This window comes from Trichosurus vulpecula, chromosome 5, assembly GCF_011100635.1.
Source record: "Trichosurus vulpecula isolate mTriVul1 chromosome 5, mTriVul1.pri, whole genome shotgun sequence".
NCBI classification, from domain to species: Eukaryota; Metazoa; Chordata; class Mammalia; order Diprotodontia; family Phalangeridae; genus Trichosurus; species Trichosurus vulpecula.
The window spans coordinates 204,570,752-204,591,673 of NC_050577.1; the positions used below are offsets into that span (position 1 = coordinate 204,570,752).

General features: G+C 35.3%; 2 protein-coding genes across 7 annotated transcripts in view; one reads left to right on the forward strand and one right to left on the reverse strand.

Moving 5' to 3' along the window:
- DCP1B (decapping mRNA 1B) overlaps positions 1-20,922 on the reverse strand; it is a 75,080-nt gene that overhangs the window by 50,104 nt on the left and 4,054 nt on the right. For 2 of the 4 annotated variants that reach the window (XM_036758697.1, XM_036758698.1), the window contains exon 2: positions 17,597-17,637. In XM_036758697.1, coding sequence (XP_036614592.1) covers positions 17,597-17,637 — 41 coding nt within the window. Of the gene's footprint in view, positions 1-15,971; positions 16,179-17,596; positions 17,638-20,922 lie in introns of those variants that run through there. The other 2 variants (XM_036758700.1, XM_036758699.1) reach the window with 2 other exon arrangements.
- Positions 1-20,922, forward strand: part of CACNA1C (calcium voltage-gated channel subunit alpha1 C) — a 1,048,429-nt gene that overhangs the window by 18,107 nt on the left and 1,009,400 nt on the right. The window lies entirely within an intron of this gene.

Here is a 20,922-nt window from a genome sequence, read left to right on the forward strand (position 1 = left end):
CTTTCAAGAAATTATCAAGGAGAACTGTCCTGATATTCTAGAGCCACAGGGCAAAATAGAAATTGAAAGAATCCAGTGATCACCTCCTCAAATAGATCCCAAAAAGAAATCTCCTAGGAATATTGTCACCAAATTCCAGAGCTCCCAGGTCAAGGAGAAAATACTGCAAGCAGCCAGAAAGAAACAATTTGAGTATTGTGGAAACACAATCAGAATAACACAAGATCTAGCAGCTTCTACATTAAGAGATCGAAGGACTTGGAATACGATATTCCGGAGGTCAATGGAGCTAGGATTAAAACCAAGAATCACCTACCCAGCAAAACTGAGTATCATGCTCCAAATATGGACTTTCAATAAAATAGAGGACTTTCAAGCTTTCTCAGTGAAAAGACCAGAGCTGAAAAGAAAATGTGACTTTCAAACACAAGAATCAAGAGAAGCATGAAAAGGTAATCAAGAAAAAGAACAAGACAAAGAAATTGCAAGGGACTTACTAAAGTTGAACTGTTTTGTTTACATTTCTACATGGAAAGATGATGTGTATGATTCATGAGACCTCAGTATTAGGGTAGATGAAGGGAATATGCATATGTATATATATATATGTGTGTGTGTTTTTGTATATATGTGTATATGTAAGTGTGTATGTATGTATACGTGTGTGTGTGTGTGTGTGTGTGTGTGTATATATATATATAGAGAGAGAGAGAGAGAGCGCGCAAGCGGGCACAGGGTGAGTTGAAGATGAAGGGAAGATATCTAAAAGAAATAAAATCAAATTAAGGGATGAGAGAGGAATATATTGAGAGAGGGAGATAGGGAGAGATAGAATGGGGTAAACTATCTCGCATAAAAGTAGCAAGAAAAAGCAGTTCTGTAGGAAGAGAAGAGAAGGCAGGTGAGGGGGAATGAGTGAATCTTGCTCTCATCAGATTTGACCTGAGGAGGGAATACCATACATACTCAACTGGGTATCTTACCCCACAGGAAAGAAGGAGGAAGAAGATAAAAAATGGGGGATGATAGAAGGGAGGGCAGATGGGGGTGGAGGTAATCAAAAGTAAACACTTTCGAAAAGGGACAGGGTCAAGGGAGAAAATTCAATAAATGGGGACAAGTTAGGAAGAAGCAAAATATAGTTAGTCTTTCACAACATGAGTATTGTGGAAGGGTTATATATAATGATACTCATGTGGTCCATGTTGAACTGCTTGACTTCTTAGGGAGGGTGGGTGGGAAGAGAAGAGAGGAGAGAATTTGGAACTCAAAGTTTTAAAAAAAGATGTTCAAAAACAAAAAAAAAGGTTTTGCATGCAACTAGAAAATAAGATACACAGGCAATGGGGCATAGAAATTTATCTTGCCCTACAAGAGAGGAAGGGAAAAGGGGATGGGAGGAGAGTGGGGTGGCAGATTGGAGGGCTGACTGGGGAACAGGGCAACCAGAATATACGACATCTTGGAGTGGGGGGGAGGGTAGAAATGGGGAGAAAATTTGTAATTCAAACTCTTGTAAATGTCTGTCAGTATGTGTAGATGTGCATTTATTATGTAATCATTGCAAATAGAAGTGGGGTCTGAATTAATGAGAAAGAAGAGAAAAGGATGAATTGCTTTGCAGGAACTGCTTCACTACGAAACAGATACTCATATTTTAAATACCAGTATCTTCTGGTATCATTACAATGGTATTGACTTGTGGAATGCCATAGCTACCAGAATGAAATAGAATAACAGCCAAAGTGTGACAGAAAGGAGCATAGTAGCCACGAGTAGGCTGCAACAAATTGAAAAAGCATTTTAAGGGAGAAAGAGAATTTTAAAATGGCATAAAAAGGTTTTAAAGAAAAAGAAAATTGACTAGTAAACAGGTGTGAATGAGATAGCCTATGAACTCTATTATTATCCTTATGTCAAAAGAAATTGAGGAAAGTCCCCAATACAGTCTGCCAGTGAGCATATGGAAGCACAGAGTTGGGGTACTGAAGCAATACCCACATCAATAAGATCATACATCCATTTGAGAGTTCTGTTTCTTAAACTATACTGTAATTTTTTTAAAGAACAGGGACACTGTCTTCTTTGTACCCCCAAGAATGCTTAGCATAGCGTCTTGATGAAAATAATCACTATATTAAGTATCTGTGGATTGGTTTGTTACCACACGGTATACATTGACCATTACTTGAGAATCAGTTGACAAAAATCTAAGTGTTTGATTAAAATTGAAAGATGTGAAATTTCTTTGAGGAAAGATGTACAAGTTACTGAACTTGCCAACAAGCATTATAAAATTAAAGCATAAGTAATCTAATCCAAATATCATTTGGAACTAAATTTCCCACAATGTAAAATAAAGGGAAATCTGAGTTACTTGAAAAGGTGATTATATAATTGCAATTGCATTTAAATGTAATTGTTTTTAAGAAGAGACTCAAATTACACAGAATTCAAACTTTACCACCTATATGTACATTTTACTATCCCTAGATTGCAGTCATAATAATTCCACTGTGGACCTTTTGGTTACAAGTAAAAATACCACATGATTATAACATGGAACTGACATAAATAGAAAAGATTCAATTTTAGCCATGATATCAAATTCTATAAAATTATTATCCAAAAAATAAAGAAGAGATTTTAGTTACTAATGAATGGGCCATTAGCTTAATATCTGAAATACAAATCTAGCAATTCTGTTCTCATATAAATAAGAAAAAAATATATTTTATATCATCATCACTTTGCCCTAAAAGGCTCTCATTTTAATAATGACATAAGACAAACTCAGTTTTCCAGAGACATCAACTTTACCAGTGGGTGTCTCTATGTATTCTACATTATGAGAAAAAAATCGTAAGAGGAAATAACAAAAACAAGAAAAAGAGGAAAGAATTGGCTTAGCCTTTTTTTTCCTCCATAAGAGTCAGAATTTGATTTCTTCAGGTATCTGAAGAATAGCAAGACATTTTCTCCTCAGCTATCTTAAAGAGCTTAAAATTTTTTTCTTCCACTAATAAATACATTTTCTTTCCCTCCCCTCTCCATACCTCAAAAGAAGAAAAAAATCTTATAACAACAATGCATAATGAAGCAAAACTGATTCTCACACTGGCCATGAGTTCATTACTTCTCTGTCAGGAAGTAGGTAGCATGCTTCATCACTAATCCTCTGGAACCATGGATGGATATTACAGTAATTAGAGTTTTTAAGTCTTTCAAAGCTATTTGTCTTTACAAAGTTGTATTACTGTATGCATTTTTCCCTGGCTCTGTTCACTTCATTCTGCATATGTTCATTGAAGTCTTCACAAATTTCTATGAAATTATAATTTCTCATGGCACAACAGTATTTCATTATATTCATATCCCATGTTTTGTTCAACCATTCCTCAATTGATAGCTTCTTAGTTTCCAGTTCCTTGACATACTAAATTTATAGCAGTTATAGATATTTTTTGTACATTTGTATCATTTTCCACTTTCTTAATAGGGCAATTAAGAGACAACTGGAGAAAAAAAAGACATAATTGGTAACTACAGTTGAACGATGACGTCAGAAGCCATCTAATAGAGGTTTTAGAAGAGAGTAAAAATATAGGAAACCGAGGCAGTTCTTAAAGATTGCTTCTCAAGGAATTGAGCTACAACAAAGAGCAAAGATACAGGACTATATAGCTAGTGGAGTGGTTGGATCAATAGGGTTTTTTTAAGGATGGGGAACACATGGGCATGTTTGTAGAAAACAGGTGAAGAAGCGAGAATGGGAATAATGGTGGGGACAATTTGCTAGAAAGATTAGGAAAGGATGAGATCATGGACTCATGCAGAAGGGTTTGTCTTGGTAAGGAAAACAGGTAACCTTTTAAACTAAGACTGGAGTGAAAGAGGAAATAGTGGAGAGTTGGAGATGTCTTAGTAAAGTGAGATGAAGAGAGAAATAGGAGTCCTCAACAATGGAGTCAATTTTTAAATTTTTTTTGGCAATGTATGAGGCAAAGTCTCAGGGAAGAGGGTGGAAAATGATGATGCTGTAAAGGGTTTGAGGAGAGAAGAGAAGGTTCAGAATAGTTGCTCTGAAGAGTAGAATTAAGCCAACTGATTAGACAAGACTGGAAGGACTAACTTGCTGAAGCAAAGATTGTATAGTGCTAAACTGATTTAACAAGGTAGAGATTGGAAAGGGAAGAGAATGTAGCCAGAGCAGAGGTGATGGCCTAGGAAAGAACCAAGAGGTAGAGGGAATGGAAATCACAATGAAGAAGAGTTAGGAGGTCACACAAATCTAAAGGGGAGAAGGTATACAGAAGGTTATTTCAATGTTACTAAATGTTGCAGAAGAGTCAAAAAGTACTGCATTTGCTCAGTTCCTTAGGTTTGAAAATTAATAGATTATTAGTAGCTTTGGAAGACGAATTTTCAGTTGAATGATAAAGTCAGAAACTAGACAGCAGAGGGTTTGGAAAAGAGTGAGAAGAGAGGAAATGAAGGCACCAAGTATAGATGACTTTCTCAAGGAATATAGCAAAGAAGGTGACGAGAGATAGGATGATAGCTAATGAACATGGTACGATCAAGAGAGGGTCTTTGAAAAATGGAAAAGACATGGAAGTGTTTATAGGAAGCAAAAAAGAAGCCAGTGGATAAACAGAGATTAAAGATTAGAGGAGTAGGGATGGTAGCAGGGGTAATCTGCTGGAGAAGATAGGAGGGATGGAGTCAAGGGTGTATATGTAGAACTATAGGCAAGGAGAAAATTCACCTCTTCATTTGATAGAGTAGAGGAAGAGATAGTAAGAAAAGATGTCTGACATGCTAATTTCTATTTCTTTGTGTAAGCTTTATAATGCATATAATTATTAGCAGAATAGTACACGTAAATACAATTGGGCCTCATTATTCACGGATTCCATATTTGCAAATTCTCTAAATTTGTAACACCAAAATCAGTACTCACAGTGCTTTGCTCTTTTTTCATGCACTTGTACAGAGTAGCAAAAAATTTGAGTCATATGATATACATGTTTCTAGCTGAGGTCAAACAAGACAAGAGCATTTTTTGCCTTCTTGTTTCAGTTTTTATACTATAAACAAGTGCCCTTTATCATGGTATATATTATCGTGGTATATCATGTTTTTTGCATTTCTGTGCTTTTTGGTGGGTGATTTTGCTGTGTTCCCAAGTGTAAGAAGGCTGTGATGTATCGTTTAGAGAAAATAAATGTTAGATGAACTTTGTTTAGGCATAAGTTTTGGTGCTGTTGGCTGTGAGTTCAAAATTAATGAATCAACAATATAGCATGTCCAGAAAAAGAAAGAGGAAATTTGCCAATCTGTACATGAGGCAGCTCTGTAAAATGCTAAAGTAAATGCTGTGACCAGAGGCTTGCAGGAACCTAACACTGTATTTCCCTAAGGATCAATGATTCAGTATTCACTAATTCAGTGTTCAAGGAGAGCTTATAGAAAATAACTACCATGAGAGATAAGAATTAACTATAATTTATAAATAAGTAAACATAAACATATTAGGAATTCATGCTCTAAATTATTTTTATTGATGGGGGTTTGGAGACCACTGATGTAGAAAATAAAATCCAAACTCTTTGGCCTTACCACTAAGATCATCCATAATCTGATCTTTACCTATTTTTCTAGTCTTTCTACCATCTACCCTCCTACAGGAAACCACTATTTCAACCAAATTCACTATTCATGAACATATACATATGTTCCTATTCTTGCTCTTGTCAATCCTCCTAACAAAAATGCTTTCTCCCTACCTCTCTGATAATGTAAGTTTTATACATCCCTCAAAGTATAACTTAAATTCTACTTCCTCAAACCCACAATAATTTCTTCTTCCACTTTACAAAACCTACCTCAAATGACTGCTGTGAGGTGCAAAAGAGATAACCTAAGGAAAGCATTTCAAAAATTTTCAGTTGCACTATTTCAATGTGAACTACCACTGCTACTGTTTTCTCTACTATTCACTTAAGAACATGCCATCCTATCTTTTCATATATAAGTATACTCTCCCCTCTTCCATGAACTAGACTGCAAGCTTCTTCAAGGTAGAGAACAATCAACTCAATCCAATAAACAATAAACACTTAAGTGTCTGTACTGTGTGTAAAGAACTTTTCTAGGCCCTGGAAGAGAGACAGAGCTTAGCTAGAGAGACAGAGCTTAGTGTGCCCTTATGGAGCAAGTAGATGAAGCATACAAAAGTAACTAATATAAAATGATATGAAAAGTGCTAGTTGAAATCCAAAGAGGGAGAAGATCATTGATTATGAGGATAAGGGGGGTCTTTTTGGAAAAAGCGGCATAAGAATTAGACTTTAAAAGGATAGATAGAGATACTACATGGGTAGAATTGGCCAGATTTAGCTCATGATTCCATGAGGGCAAAGTCAAAGCTAACACTACAGTTTCAACTTGGGAGACTGAGTGAATAGTGGTCACCACTGATATCAAAGTAAGAAGAAACAGGTTTAAGGGAACAATATTAAGCTCTATTTTGGACATGACTTTAATAAGACTATGTCTTATACCTCCTCTCTGTATCTTAGCACCAACAGCAATGAATGCCTTGTATGTTATAGGAGACCATCAACTGTTTGCTGACGAATTTTATCTGTAACATTCCATAACCACAAAAATACATCTGTCTCCTTTCTATCCACAGTGCCACTGCCCTTATTCAGCTGTGTATGTGTATATATGTGTGTCTATGTTACGGTAATTAAGGTGGGACTTTTTTTTTTTTACTGTTTTCTCTTTTAGAATGCTAAAGTAATAAGCCTTTGATTAAGTCTTGTTAGGTGGGAAGCTCCAGGCCCACACCCTTTTGCTGATTAGGTATGAGGCCTTCAGGTCCTAAGAAGGCTATATATACTCAGAAGTTAGCATTTTCCTTTGGGGCTCTTACTCACTGGAAGAGTGTTGTGTGATTTGACCAGACTAGATTCTGGGTAGCCACTAGAGCCCCCGGCTTTGAAAACCCAGATGTTGATGCTTCTCTGGTAACTATGTACTGTGATATGGTTAGACAGAAATGTTGATCTGTTTACAATGTATACTTGTAATTTCTGTTTGTATATTCTCTGAAGTTCAGGGTGCTGGCTTTTCCTCCTGAACAAAGTGAATGGTATATGTATGTTTAATTAAAGTGAGATTGTTAATCCCTTAAAGTTGCTTTCCTTAGAAAAGCAGATCAAAGAACTTGTGCTAGAAGCCCTTCTGTGTGCTCTTGTTGTTGATCTTTCACCCCCACAACAGCTGCTAGCAACATTGTTCTTACAGTCTATGATAGATGTGTATAGTGTTCTGTCACTACCTTTCATAACTTCACTCACCATTTCAAGAGAAAGAATTAATACTCATGGCATTTGCCTAAATCTACTCTAACCTTCTTTCTATCTACAGTGATTTTAAAAAGCGTTTTCAGTTCTAATATTGCTATTCTGAAGAATCAGAACTTTATAATGCAAAAAGGGGGGGGCTTCCATTTTAAATGCTGATTATGGACTACAATCTTTTTCATAGTAATAAATAATTAACAGGCAGCACAATCAGTAGCTGCAAATCCCACATCCTTACTGTAATACATTTTAACAATTAATGTTTTGTCTTTAAAACTGTCAAAAAGATAAAAATTTAACTCTAAAATATAATGGTTATATCCTATAATACCAAGTCTATATTGAGATTTGAATTTTATTTCAAAAGTATTATTCACCAGCATATATATTGATCAATGAGAAAGCATTTATGAAGTGAGCTGAGATGGAGTCAAAATGGCATAGGGTTAACATTTTTGCTTAACTTTTCTAACATATCGCCTATACAAAACCCCAGAAAATGTATCAAACTGGGGCAGCTAGGTGGTACAGTGAGTAGAGCACTGGCCCTGGAGTCAGGAGGACCTGGGTTCAAATCCAGCCTCAGATGCGTGACACACTTACTAGCTGTGTGACCTTGGGCAAGTCACTTAACCCCAATTGCCCTGCCTTCCCCCCTCTTAAAAAATGTATCAAACCAAATTCTGATCAGAAAAATTCAAGAAAAATGTTAAAGTGAGTAATTTTTTCTAGTCCAAGGCAACTTAGGCAGACAGACAGAAAAGGATCATGAGAGGTCAGAGCTGGCCAGGAGTGCAGCATGGTGGCCCCAGGTCAAGGAGAAAATACTGCAGCCTAAAAGAAATAATTCAAGTACTATGGAGCCACAGTGAGGCACACAAGATTTAGCCGCCACCACTATAAAGAAATGGAAGGCTTGGAATATGATATTCCAGAAGGCAAAGGATCTAGAATTACAATGAAGAATAATCTATCTAGCAAAACAGTAAAATCCTAGAGAGGAAAAATGGATATTTAATTTTAAGCCTTCCTGATGCAAAGACCAGAGGTCAATGTAAAATTTGACACTCAAACACTGGACTCAACAGAATCATAAAAAGGTACATATGAGTGAGAAATCATAACAGACTTTAAAAAAAGATTAAATTGCTTACATTATTATACAAGGAAATAATACATGTAACTTATTAGAACATTATCATCATCAGTGTTCTTAGAGGGAGCCTGGATATAATTCTAAAGAAGACTGGAAGGGTGGGAAAAGGAATGTACTGTGAGAAAAGGAGAGGGGGAAAAAGAATGGGGAAAATTATTTCTCATAAATAGGCAACAAAAGGAAGAGTTTATACAATAGTTATGCCAGTGGAAAAGGGAACGGAAAACATTTGAACCCCACTTTCATCTGAACTGGTTCAAGGAAGGAAGAGTATAAACAGTTGGATACAGAAATTCATTTTACCCAAGAGGGAGGTAGGAGGGAAAAGAGTTAGAAGAAAAGGAAGGAGAGAGAAAAAGAGGGAGAGTAGATTAAAGGGGAAGTGGTCAGGTCATTTCTCATTTATCCATGATGCCTTCACAGAAACTGACCATATACCATGGCATAAAAACCTCACAGAAAAGCAGAAATATTAAATGCATTTTTCTGACCATGACAAAATAAAAATTACATTGGAATAAAGGCCCTTGGAAGCATAGATTAAAAAATAATTGAAAACTAAATAACTTAATCCTAAAGAATGGGTAGGCAAAAAAACAAATCATAGAAAAAAAACATTTTAAAGCCCATTAGAGATAATGAAAACAACTTACCAAAATTTATGGAATGTAGCCAAAACAGTAATTAGGGGGAAATATATATCTCTAAACACTTATATCAATGAAACAGAGAAAGAACAGATAAACAAATTGGGCATGTACCTAAAAAAGTCAGAAAACCAACAAATTAAAACTCTCCAAAGAAATACCAAAATAGATATATTGACAATCAAAGGAGAATCAAATTAAAAATAAAAAACCACTGAACTAATTAATAAAACTAGAAGCTAACTTTCAGAAAAAAGACAACAATAGACAGTTTGGTCAAAATATAAAGAAGCCAAATTATCAGTAACAAAATTTTTTTAAAAAGTGAATTCACAACTAATGATGATGAAATAAAAGCAATTATTTGATTATTAGGAGCTATGTTACCCAACTATATACCAACAAAGCTAACAATCCTAATGAATGAATGGATGAATATTTAGAAAAGTAGCCCAGATTAACAGGTAGATAGGAAATAAAATACTTAAATAAACCTGTCTTAGAAAGAAAAAATTGAACAAGCTATAAATGAATTCCCTGTGGGGGGGGAATGGAACATAGAACCAGAAAGATTAACAAGCAAATTTCATCAAAAATTAATGATTAATTTCAATACTACATAAACTGTTAGAAAAAATAAAGAAGGGATCCTACCAAACTCCAGAAAAAACTACAGATCAATTTCCCGAATGAATACTGATGCAAAAAAATTTTAAGTACTCGTAAGCACAACATATAACAAATATAATACACTATGACCAGCCTGGATTTATACGAGAAAAGCAGGCACGGTTCAATATTAGGAAAACCATAAGCATAATTGACCATATTAAAAATAAAAACATGATTATTTCAGAAAACACAGAAAAAGATTTTGACAAAATACAATACCCATTCCTATTAAAAATATTAGAAAATACAGTATCTATCTTAAACCAATCACCTGTAATGAGGATAATCTAGAAGCCTTCCTAATATGAGGTGAAGCAAGGATGACCATTATTACCATTACTATTCGCCACTGTACTAGAAATGCTAGCTATAACAAACAGACAAGAAAAAGATCTAGAAAGAATAAGCAGAGGCAATGAGGAAACAAAACTACCACTACTGCAGATGATATGATGGTTCACCTAGAAAAATGCATCAAAACAATTAACTTCAGCAAAGTTGCAGGATATAAAATAAACCCACACAAATTATCAGCATTTCTATATATTGCCAACAAAATTCAGCAGAAAGAGATAGAAAGAGAAATTGCATTCAAAATACCTACAGACAGTATAAAATACTTGGGAGTCTAACTGCCAAGGCACACCCAGGAACTACGCGAACACAATTACAAAACACTCTTCACACAAATAAAGACAGATTTAAACAATTAAAGAAATAGTAATTGCTTCTCTGTAGGCTGAGGCAGCTAGCTGATACAGCGGATAGAGCATCAGGCCTGGAACCAGGAAGACTTGAGTTCAAATCCAGTCTCAGACACTTACTAGCTGTGACTCTGGGCAAGTCATTTAACCCTGTTTACCTCAGTTTCCTCACCTGTAAAATGAGATGGAGAAGGAAATGGCAAACCACTTCAGTACCTTTGCCAATAAAACCCCAAAAGAAGAGCTGGACACAACTAAAAACAACCAAGCAACAACAAAGGCAGGGCCAATAAAATAAAAATACTACCTAAATGAATTTAGTCAGTACTACAGGAATCAAATTGCAAAAGAATTACTTTAAATAGATAGAAAAATCATCTGCAAGAACGAAAGGTTAAAAATATTAAGGGAATCAGTGAAAAAAAGGAGAAAGGGGCGGGGAAGGGGGAGAGCTATCACAAAAATCACCAGATCTTTTCCAAATGAATAGTGTATCTTCTCTATCTTCTTCCTTTTGAAGTTGATTTTTTTTAACACAAGGATAAGACTTTACATTTAATCCTATTAATTATCATCTTATTAGAGTCTGCCCAATAATTTAGACTGTTCAGATCTTTTGCGATCATGATTCAGTAGGTATGCAAGCATTTATGGAGCACTTATTACTGTCAGAGACTGCTCGTTGCTAGAGATACAAAGACAAAAACAAAGGAAATTACATCCTAAAACAGGGGCTGGCAAATTTTTCTGTAAAGGTTCAGAGAGTAAATATTTTAGGCTTTGTGGGCTGAGAAGCAAAATTGAGTATATTATGAAGGTATGTAATATAACAGAATATGAATCAATTTCTATAATTTTTTATTGATGAAACTTAAAATATATTAACAATTAAACATAATTATTTGTAATACAGGTATATTAATATGAAGAAGGGAATTCTTCTGGGGGGGATATTTCGTTCAATTGAGGTTAGAAGTTAGTGTTCTCTATCATAAAAACAGATTTGCAAATGTTCACCTTTAATCTAATCTGTAATGAAATTTTATGTACTTAACTTTTGAAAGTTTAATGGTAGCCATCTCGAGGGAGGAAGGGGGTGGAGAAAAAGGGAAAAAATGGCAACTTTTATTATCAATTTTAAAAGAACAGCAAGTTGTACATAATAGATTTGTAGTTTCATGTTCAATCTTTTTAATTATACTATGTTATGGAAATGCTTGTTTTACTGTGCATACCCTTTGATCCAGCAATACCACTATTAGGTCTGTATCCCAAACAAATCATATAAAAAGGAAAGGACCCACATGTACAAAAATATTTATAGCAGCTCTTTTTGTGGTGGCCAAGAATTGGCAATTGAGGAGATGCCATCCACTGGGAAATGGTTGAACAAGTTGTGGTATATGAATGTAATCGAATATTATTGTGCCATAAGAAATAAGGAGCAGATGCACTTCATAAGAACCTGGAGAAACTTACATGATCTGATGATGAGTGAAGGGAGCAGAACCAGGAGAACATTGTACACAACCACAGACACGTGGCTTCTATGGTGACTAACTTTGATAGACTTGGCTCTTCTCAACAACGCAAGGTTCTAAGACAGCTCCAAAAGACTTAGGATGGAAAGGGCTAACCACATCCAGAAAAAGAATGACAGACTCTGAATACAGATTGAAGTAAACTATTTGCTCTCTTTTTTTAAAATTTGACTCTTGATTCTTGGTTTTGTTTCATCTTTCTCATGGTTCATTTCATTGGTTATGATTCTTCTTTACAACCTGATTACTGGGAAAATAAGTTTAATGTGAAGGTGTATATAGAACCTACATCAGATCACATGCTGCCTTGGCGGGGAGGGGGAAAGAGGGTGGGGGAGAAAATTTGGAACTCAAAAACTTGTGGAGCTGAGTGTTGTAAACTAAAACAAAATAAATAAAATAAATTAACTTTAAAAAAAAACCTATTTTCTCACAGATAGGTACTGCCAAATACTGATATCGGTCCATAGGCATATGATTTTAAATGAGCATATTGCTTGGAAGTCATTTATAGAATTCTATTAAATTTTTCTCTTGATCTTTGTGTTTTAGCATGGCATTATATTGCAGATTAATCACCTCCAAATGAAGGTTAATAATGGCAGCTCCTCAATTGCACAGCTAAATGGATTTCAAATTATAGAAATTTCTTATGCACTTTAATATTAAAGTCAGAAAATGTTGCTAGAACTGTAGTTTGAGCTCAGAAAATGTATCTATTATAAATCTGTGCAAGAATGGAGATCTTGCTTCTTGCTTTAACTTGTGACAACATGGGATGTATATAAAAGGTAGCCTAAAGTTACTTGTGGTTCAAATATTAGCTATCATCAAATTGACTTTACAAGTGTATAAATTTTGCATATAAGCACCATTTTGCCTTGAAATTTTAGGATGAATTTATTCATAAATATTATCAAGTCTATAGCAAAAGCACCCCTAATTTACATAATTTTTTTAACAATCATTTAAAAATTTTGAGTTCCAAATTCTCTCCCTCTCTCCCCTCCTCCCTCCTTGAGAAGACAAGCAATTTTATGTTGATTATATATATGTGAAGTCATGCATAACTATGTACATGTTAGCCATTCTGCAAAAGAAAACACAAACAAAATAAAACAATAAAAATAAAGAGAGCAAAAGAAAGTATGCTTCAATCTGCAGCTTTTATCAGTTCTCTCTCTGGAGGTGGATAGCATTTTTCATCATGGGTCCTTTGGAATTGTGTTGGATCGTGATCTTGATTGAGTACTTAAGTTTCTCAGCTGATCATCCTTACAATATTGCTCTCTACAACAGAGTTTGAATGTTTGACAGTTTAGCTTGAGAAAGGACCTCAGTATCCAGTACCTTATCTTGCCAGATGATCTTCAGAATCTTCCTAAGACAATTCAAATGAAAGCAATTCAGTTTCCTGGCATGGCAGTGGTAGGCTGTACAGGTTTCACAGGCATACAACAATGAGTTCAGTACAACAGACCTTTAGTTTGGTAAGCAGTTTAATACCTCTTCTCTCCCAAGCTTTCCTTCAGAGCCTTCCAAACACTGAGCTAGCTCTAGGAATGCATGCATCACCCTCACTATCTATGTATGAATCCCTAGAAACTATGCTGCCAAGGTAAATGAACTTATCCACGGTATTCAAAATTTCTCCATTTGCTATAACCAATGATTCTATATATGGATGGTGTCCACATTGTTTGAATGCAAAAACATGTTTGCCTCAGAGTATTTTACAGAGGAGTCATGCAAGAAAGGTGCTCACATAGTGGTCAAAAGAAGCAATACAAGAACACTCCCAAGATTTCTCTGAAGAACTTTGGAACTGACTACGTGACATAGGAGACCCTGGTAAAGAACCACCTAGCATGGGAGGCCCGCATCAAAGAAGGCACCATGCTTTATAAGCAAAGCATAATTGTAGTAGCACAAAAGAAATGTGAAATGTGCAAATTTAGAGACATCTCCACTCTAAATGTTCATATGGACTATTTGTGTCTGACCTGTGGTAGAGCCTTCTATACTTGCATCAGCCTGGTGAGTCACAGTCATACACACTGTACCTTGACTCCAATACAGTAATGTAATTTTGGTTCTCTTCAAGAATAAAGGACAGCAACCAACTAAGAACCAACTACTATGTACTCTTGGTTCTGCTGACTTCACTCTGCATCAGCTCACATATGTCATCTCAGGTTTTTCTGAAAGCATCCTGCTCATCTCTTATACCATAACAGTATTCTATCACAATTATATAGTACGACTTGTTCAACCATTCCACAGTTGAGAAGTATCCCCTCCATTTCTAATTCTTTGCCACCAAAAAAAGAGTTGTCATAAACATTTTTATACACATAGGTCCTTTTCTCTTTTCTTTAATCTTTTTAGATACAAACCTGGTAATGGTATTGCTGTGTCAAAGGGCATGAAGTTTTATAGCCCTTTAGGCATAGTTTCAAATTCTTCTCCAGAATGGTTGGACCAGTTCCACCTCCACCAACATTGCATTAATGTTCCAATGATCCCACACCTCCTCCAACATTTATCATTTTCCTTTTCTATCACATTAGCCAATCTCATAGATGTGAGGTGGTATGTCAGAGCTGCTTTAATTTGCATTTTTCTAACTTGTAATGATTTAGAATATTTTTTCATGTGACTACCAAGAGCTTTCATTTCTTCTTCTGAAAACTCCCTGTTCATATGTTTTGACCATTTATCAGCCAAGGGAATGGCTCTTATTTTCATAAATTTCAAAGCTCCCTATATATTTGAGAAATGAAGCCTTTATCAGAGAAATTTAGAGTAAAAATTTCTCCCCAGTTTTCTGATTTCCTTCTAATTTTGGTTGTATTAGTTTTATTTGTATGAAAGCTTTTTAATTTCATGTAATCAAAATTATCCATCTTACACCCTATGATACTCCGTATTTCTTGTTTGGTTATTAATTCTTCCCTTTTCCTTAGATCTTACAGGAACATTTTCCCATGCTCCCTTAATTTACTTATTATATCACCTTTTATGTTTAAATCATTTATCCATTTTGGTATGTTGGTATATGGTGTGAAGTACTAGTTTATGCATTGTTTCCATCAAATTGCTTTCTGGTTTTCCCAGCAATTTTTGTCAAATGTTGGATTCTTACCCCAAGAGCTTTGATCTTTGGGTTTAATGAAAGACTAATTTACTACGGTCACATACTACTATGTATTGTGTACCTCATACATTCTACTGATCCACCATTCAATCTCTTAGCTAGTACCAGAATGTTTTGATGATTACTACTTTGTAATATAGTTTGAAATCTGGAACTGCCAGGCCTTTTGAAGGGCTTTAAATGTCAAACAGTTTGAATTTTACTTTAGATAAAAATGGTAAAGAGAACAGAATCAAGCACAGCTCCTTAGAGTACTGCACTAGAGACCACCTAAGCCAATATCAAATCATGATTGTCTATCTTTGGCGTCTAACCAGTCAACATATTGAGGGATGAAATCATTATTAAAGCAAGCCAGGAAAGCTGTTTTGCCTTAGACAGGGAGGAAACAAAGTCCAACACATATCCAAATGGTCAAAATCCTGAGGACTACACCACCATGTGTCTGCTCTAGGCTCATAAATTATTTCCCAAACTCAAGTATTCTTTCTGACTAGGTAATCTAATCACATACTTCCGTAACAATATTGTTTCTGCCTCTATTATCTTTACCTAAATGTTTTCCAACATGCTTCTTCTCCTCTGGATTTCCTCATACAAGTACATGTTCTACTACGCCCCTCTATTCCTTCCCTGCTTTATCTAGTCTGTTCCTTTAGAATAACATATCACCTTCTAGAGCCATATTGGCATCCTTGTATGAAGAATTCTAGTTTACCTTATTTTGTTGCCCATAGTTTGTGTATTTGTAAGAAGACATCTGAGACTATGAGTTTTATTGCAGGGTCCTTCTTTGGATGTTTTCTTCTGTTAACCTGTAGGCATCTTTACTGCTATTTTTCTCATACTATATATACTCTCTTTGGTCAGTCAGTCAACAAACATTTATTTAGTATCTTCCATGCGTCAAGCACTGTTCTAAGCACTGGAGATACAAAGAAAAGTTGAAACATAGTCTCTGTTCTCAAGGAGATAACTTTTTAATATAAGAGACAACATGAAAACAATTCTGTACAAATGAAACATATACAGAGTATAGGAGATAATCATCAGAGGAAAGGCATTAGCAGTAGGGGGATCAAAAAAGGCTTCTTATAGAAAGTAATACTAACTGGGAAGCCTGGGGGACCAGGAGGTAGATATGAGGAGGCAGAGAATTACAGGCAGAGGGGGGAGCCAGTGAAAATGAAAATAAGTCAGGAGAAAGTATCTTATTTGAGGAACAATATGGAGGCCAGTTTCACTGGATTACAGAGTATGTGAGGAAGAGTAAGGTGTAAGAATATTGGAAAGGTAAGAAGTACTGGAAAGGAGGCCAGGTTATAAAGGGCTTTGAACACCATAAAGATGATTTTACATTTGGGAGGGAGGTATTGATGATTATTGAACAGGAAGGTAACAAGTCAAACCTGAACTTTAGGAAGATCAATCTGAAAGCTGCATGGATGATGGACTGGAGTAGCAAGAGAACTGAATAGGGAGACCAATTAGAAGGCTACTGCAATAATCCAGGTGTAAGGTAATGAGAGCCTTGTACCATGGTGCTAGCAGTGTCAGATAGAAAAAGGGAAAATATACAAGAGACAGTACAAAGGCAATTTATAGGATATGGGGAGTAAGAGCAAGTGAAGAGCTAAGGATGACACTTAGGTTTTGAGTCTGGGTACCATGACAGTAAAAGGAAAATTAGGAAGAGGGTAAGGCTTGGAGGGAAAGAAAATTAGTTCAATTTCAGACATGGTGAATTCAAGCTGGCTATGGCACATCCAAGTTCAAGATGTCCAACATGCATTTGGGAGATGTAAGACTTCATGGAGGTCATGAGATATTAGGGCTGGATAATTAAATCTGGGAATCATCAACACAGAGATGATAACTGAATCCATGGGAGTTAATAAGATCAGCAAATGAAACAGTACAGAGGAAAAAAAAAGAAAAAGGCCCAGGACAGACTCTTAAGAGGACACACACAGTTCGTGGGCATGACCTGGATAAAGATCAGGAAAGGAGACTTTAATAAGTTAAGTTGAAAGGAGAAGAACCAGGAGAGAGTCAATTCTGTAGTACATATATATATGTATATATGTGTACATATGTATATTTTTTCTCTCCCTTTTAAGTTTAAAGCCATTTTGATTAGATTTTCAAGATTCCGTGAACATAGTTTTTATCATCCTTTAATTTTTTCTTCCTTCTCTTCCATGTGCTAACTTCAAACTAACTTTTCATTCTTTCTTGGAATAAACTGACTCTCAAAGAGGTGGCAATATTAAACAGAATCATCCTGCCTAAAAGAATCCTAAACACTGTCATTTTTCTATGTAAAAGCATAATTATTCCTACCTTGTGTAAACAAACAGGGTTCCTTCTACATCAGTCTTCTCCTGCAAAAAACATACAACAAAATATAAATATATTCTCTCCATTTAAGCAAAGAGTCATGTATTTAGAGATCATAATCTTATTATGAAATAGAATAAGCAGGCCTGTATTTATAAAGCACCTCTTATATGCAGGTACTTAACTGAGAGTTGGCGATACAAAAACAAAATGAAATAGTCTCTACTTTTGAGAAGTGTGCAATCTAACCAAAGAAGAGAACATGTACATATCTTTGGGTATATATAAAATAGGTATAAAATAATTTGGCAAGGAGCCAACGGCTGAGGAAGGGGAGTCAAGAAATGCTTCTTGCAGAAAGTGGAAAGGTAGACTGGGTCTGGGTTGTGAAAGGCTTTAAAAGTCAAGAAAAAGTTTACAATTGATCCTGGAGGTGATAGGGGGTCACTAGAGTTTGAATAAGAGAGTGATATGGATAGAATGGTACTTTAGGAAAATAACTCTAGCATCTGACTAGAAAATGAATTGGAGTAGGTAGAGACTTGAGGCAGGAACAGCAATTAGGAGGCTACTGTAATAATCTAAGTGAGAGTTAATAAGAACTTGAACTAGGGTAGTGGCCAGGAGAGTAGAGAGAAGAAAGCTGATTTGAGGGATGTGAATGGAGAAACAAGATTTGGCAACTAACTATATCATGGGTGAGTAAGAGCAAGAAATCAAAGACGATAAATCTAAAATGGATCAAATATCAGTAATAGAAACACAGGGACAACTACTCTTAGAAAGCATAGGAAAGCAGATTTCCTGCCATAATTGTGGTACTACTGATTAACTAGGTGGAGTTTATTTTCCTTTTATCAATCATAAAATAAATTATCATTAGCTCTCTTTACCAAATACTGAAATAATAATGCAGCTCTAGCTGAAACAACAGAAAATAAACTAATTTTGTTCCACAGATTCATTAGGAAAAAAGTAATTAAAAAATGTGCTGCCCCTTCTCTCCTCTACACTGGCTATACGTAAAGCTATAAAAATCACTGCTGTGTTTCTTTTGCTATCCACCTATTTCCAATGTACATTTTTCTATTGCCAAATTCTGTGACCTGGGAGAACTGATAACCTTCTGGTGCCTCTACTTGACTTTTTGCATGAATGAAAGCTTCCAAAAGATTTTACATCTACATTAAATCTGGAACATACTTATGTTTAGAATATTTACTGATTCAAAGATAAATTCTAAGCCAAGGAGCCTTTAAAGTAAAATTTGACACAAATAATCACCAAGCTAAAACTATACTCTATAAGTGTTGGTAAAAATGTTATAGGGAAGTTTTTATATTACTATGTATGGGGTATTTTGGCTAAGCTCAATTCTTCTCACTTCCCCAAAGACAATAAATCTTGAATTCCAAATAGGACATTAAAACTTGAAATTAACTAGAAACTATGATAGAGTTAATGAAGTTATCTCCAAAGGCCTTAATGATATGTTTTAAAGAAAAAACCCTTTCCATTATGATTAATACAAAGGTGTTATAAATACATAAGAATAAGGTACTTGCTTGCGTAACTAGGAATCAAACAGCTAAAATTTGGAATTTGAAGCAATTTAATTTTAATACTCTATTAAAATAAACTAATGAAATCCCATTGATTAATTTCTTTCTGACTGTTATGTTTCCCAACTTTTTTCATTTCATGCATACCTGCAAACTTGCTGACAAATCAGCATCACATTCTTCACACATTTCCTTTCCAAATTTTTGTATATACTCTTTCCTCCAATCACATAATTATGTGTCATGTAAATACATATAAGCCACTTTTCCTCAACCATCACAATCCCCATTCTATAGACAAAGAACATGCACAAGGAATGACAAAGATCAGGCCTATCAAGATGCCTTTTCAGGACCTTAAAATATCAGTTATCATTTGACAAGGAAGTAGCAAATTAGCTTAAAGGTTTCCATACAACTAATCCGAAGCCATTTTGTTTTGAGATTTTTAGCATTTCAAATTCCTAAGAAGTTAATTGAAACATTTTTTTCAAAATGTCACTCCTCCTTGTTCCCTGTCCCCTCTACTCCAAATAAAATTAACTCCATGATATTTCATCATTAACATTATCACCATTATTATTTGGAATTTGGTTATTCTGTACTTTCAGGAAGGACTACACCCTTTAAATGGGAAGCTATAGTAGCAGTAATAAAACCACTAAAAATTCTGTTGCATTTGAAATATTTCTCTTGGCACTACTGAAATAATTTCAATATTTCTCTTCAGTGATTTTCATCCAATTCTAAGCAAATGCAGCTATTCTAGGGAGCTTGAAAACAGAATTCAGTACTTCTCAAATTATGTATATACACATTACCAAATATTTCTAATTTATTCTTGTTCTTTTTTTTTTCTTTTTTTTTTGCAGGGGGAAAGGCAGGGCAATTGGGGTTAAGTGACTTGCCCAAGTCTTCCTGACTCCAGGGCCGGTGCTCTACTCACTGCGCCATCTAGCTGCCCCTTAATTTATTCTTCATATTGCATGAGTATAAAGTACATTGTTGCATGTTTGAGAAAAAGTTTCTTTGATCTTAAGATGTCTAGTTAATGTTGCAGAATATGCAATTCAGCAATGAAGAACTTTATAAATACGAAACATTCAGTTAGTCTTTTTTCATGTTGTAAGCATAGTAGAGGGGTCAGGAGTTCAGTCTTAAACTTGATTTACTATGTCATTCTGATAAGACATTCCAATGGTTGTGCTCTTTCTTTAACTGTCAACTGGGGGTCATAATGCTAACTTTATTTCACCACTGTGTTTTGGGAAATAAGATTACATTTATAAAGCAGCTTTTAAAGTGCTCTAAGCTCTCAAGCTAAAAAAAAAATTAAGCAACAGAAATATCAGTTTTAATCTTTGGAGACAATATTTCCTAAAAGCAAACTCACTGTGTACTTCAGGACCTACATAAATTCAGGAAATACATAAAACTCAGGGCACTAAAATAACATTTAGTAAGTAACTGTTCCACTAAAGTAAATACCTCCCAGAGCTTAACACAGTGCCCGCAACATTTGTTGTTCAGTTGTTTTTCAGGCCTGTCAGACTCTCTGTGATCCCATTTGGGGCTTTCTTGGCAAGATACTGCAATGATTTGCCATTTTCTTCTCCAGTTCATTTTACAGATGAGGAAACTAAGGCAAACAAGGTGAAATGACTTGTCCAAGGTCACACAGATAGTGTTTGAGGCTGGATCGAGAACTCAGGAAGCTGACTCTAGGCCCAGCACTCTATCCACTGAGCCACCTAGAACACAGTAGGC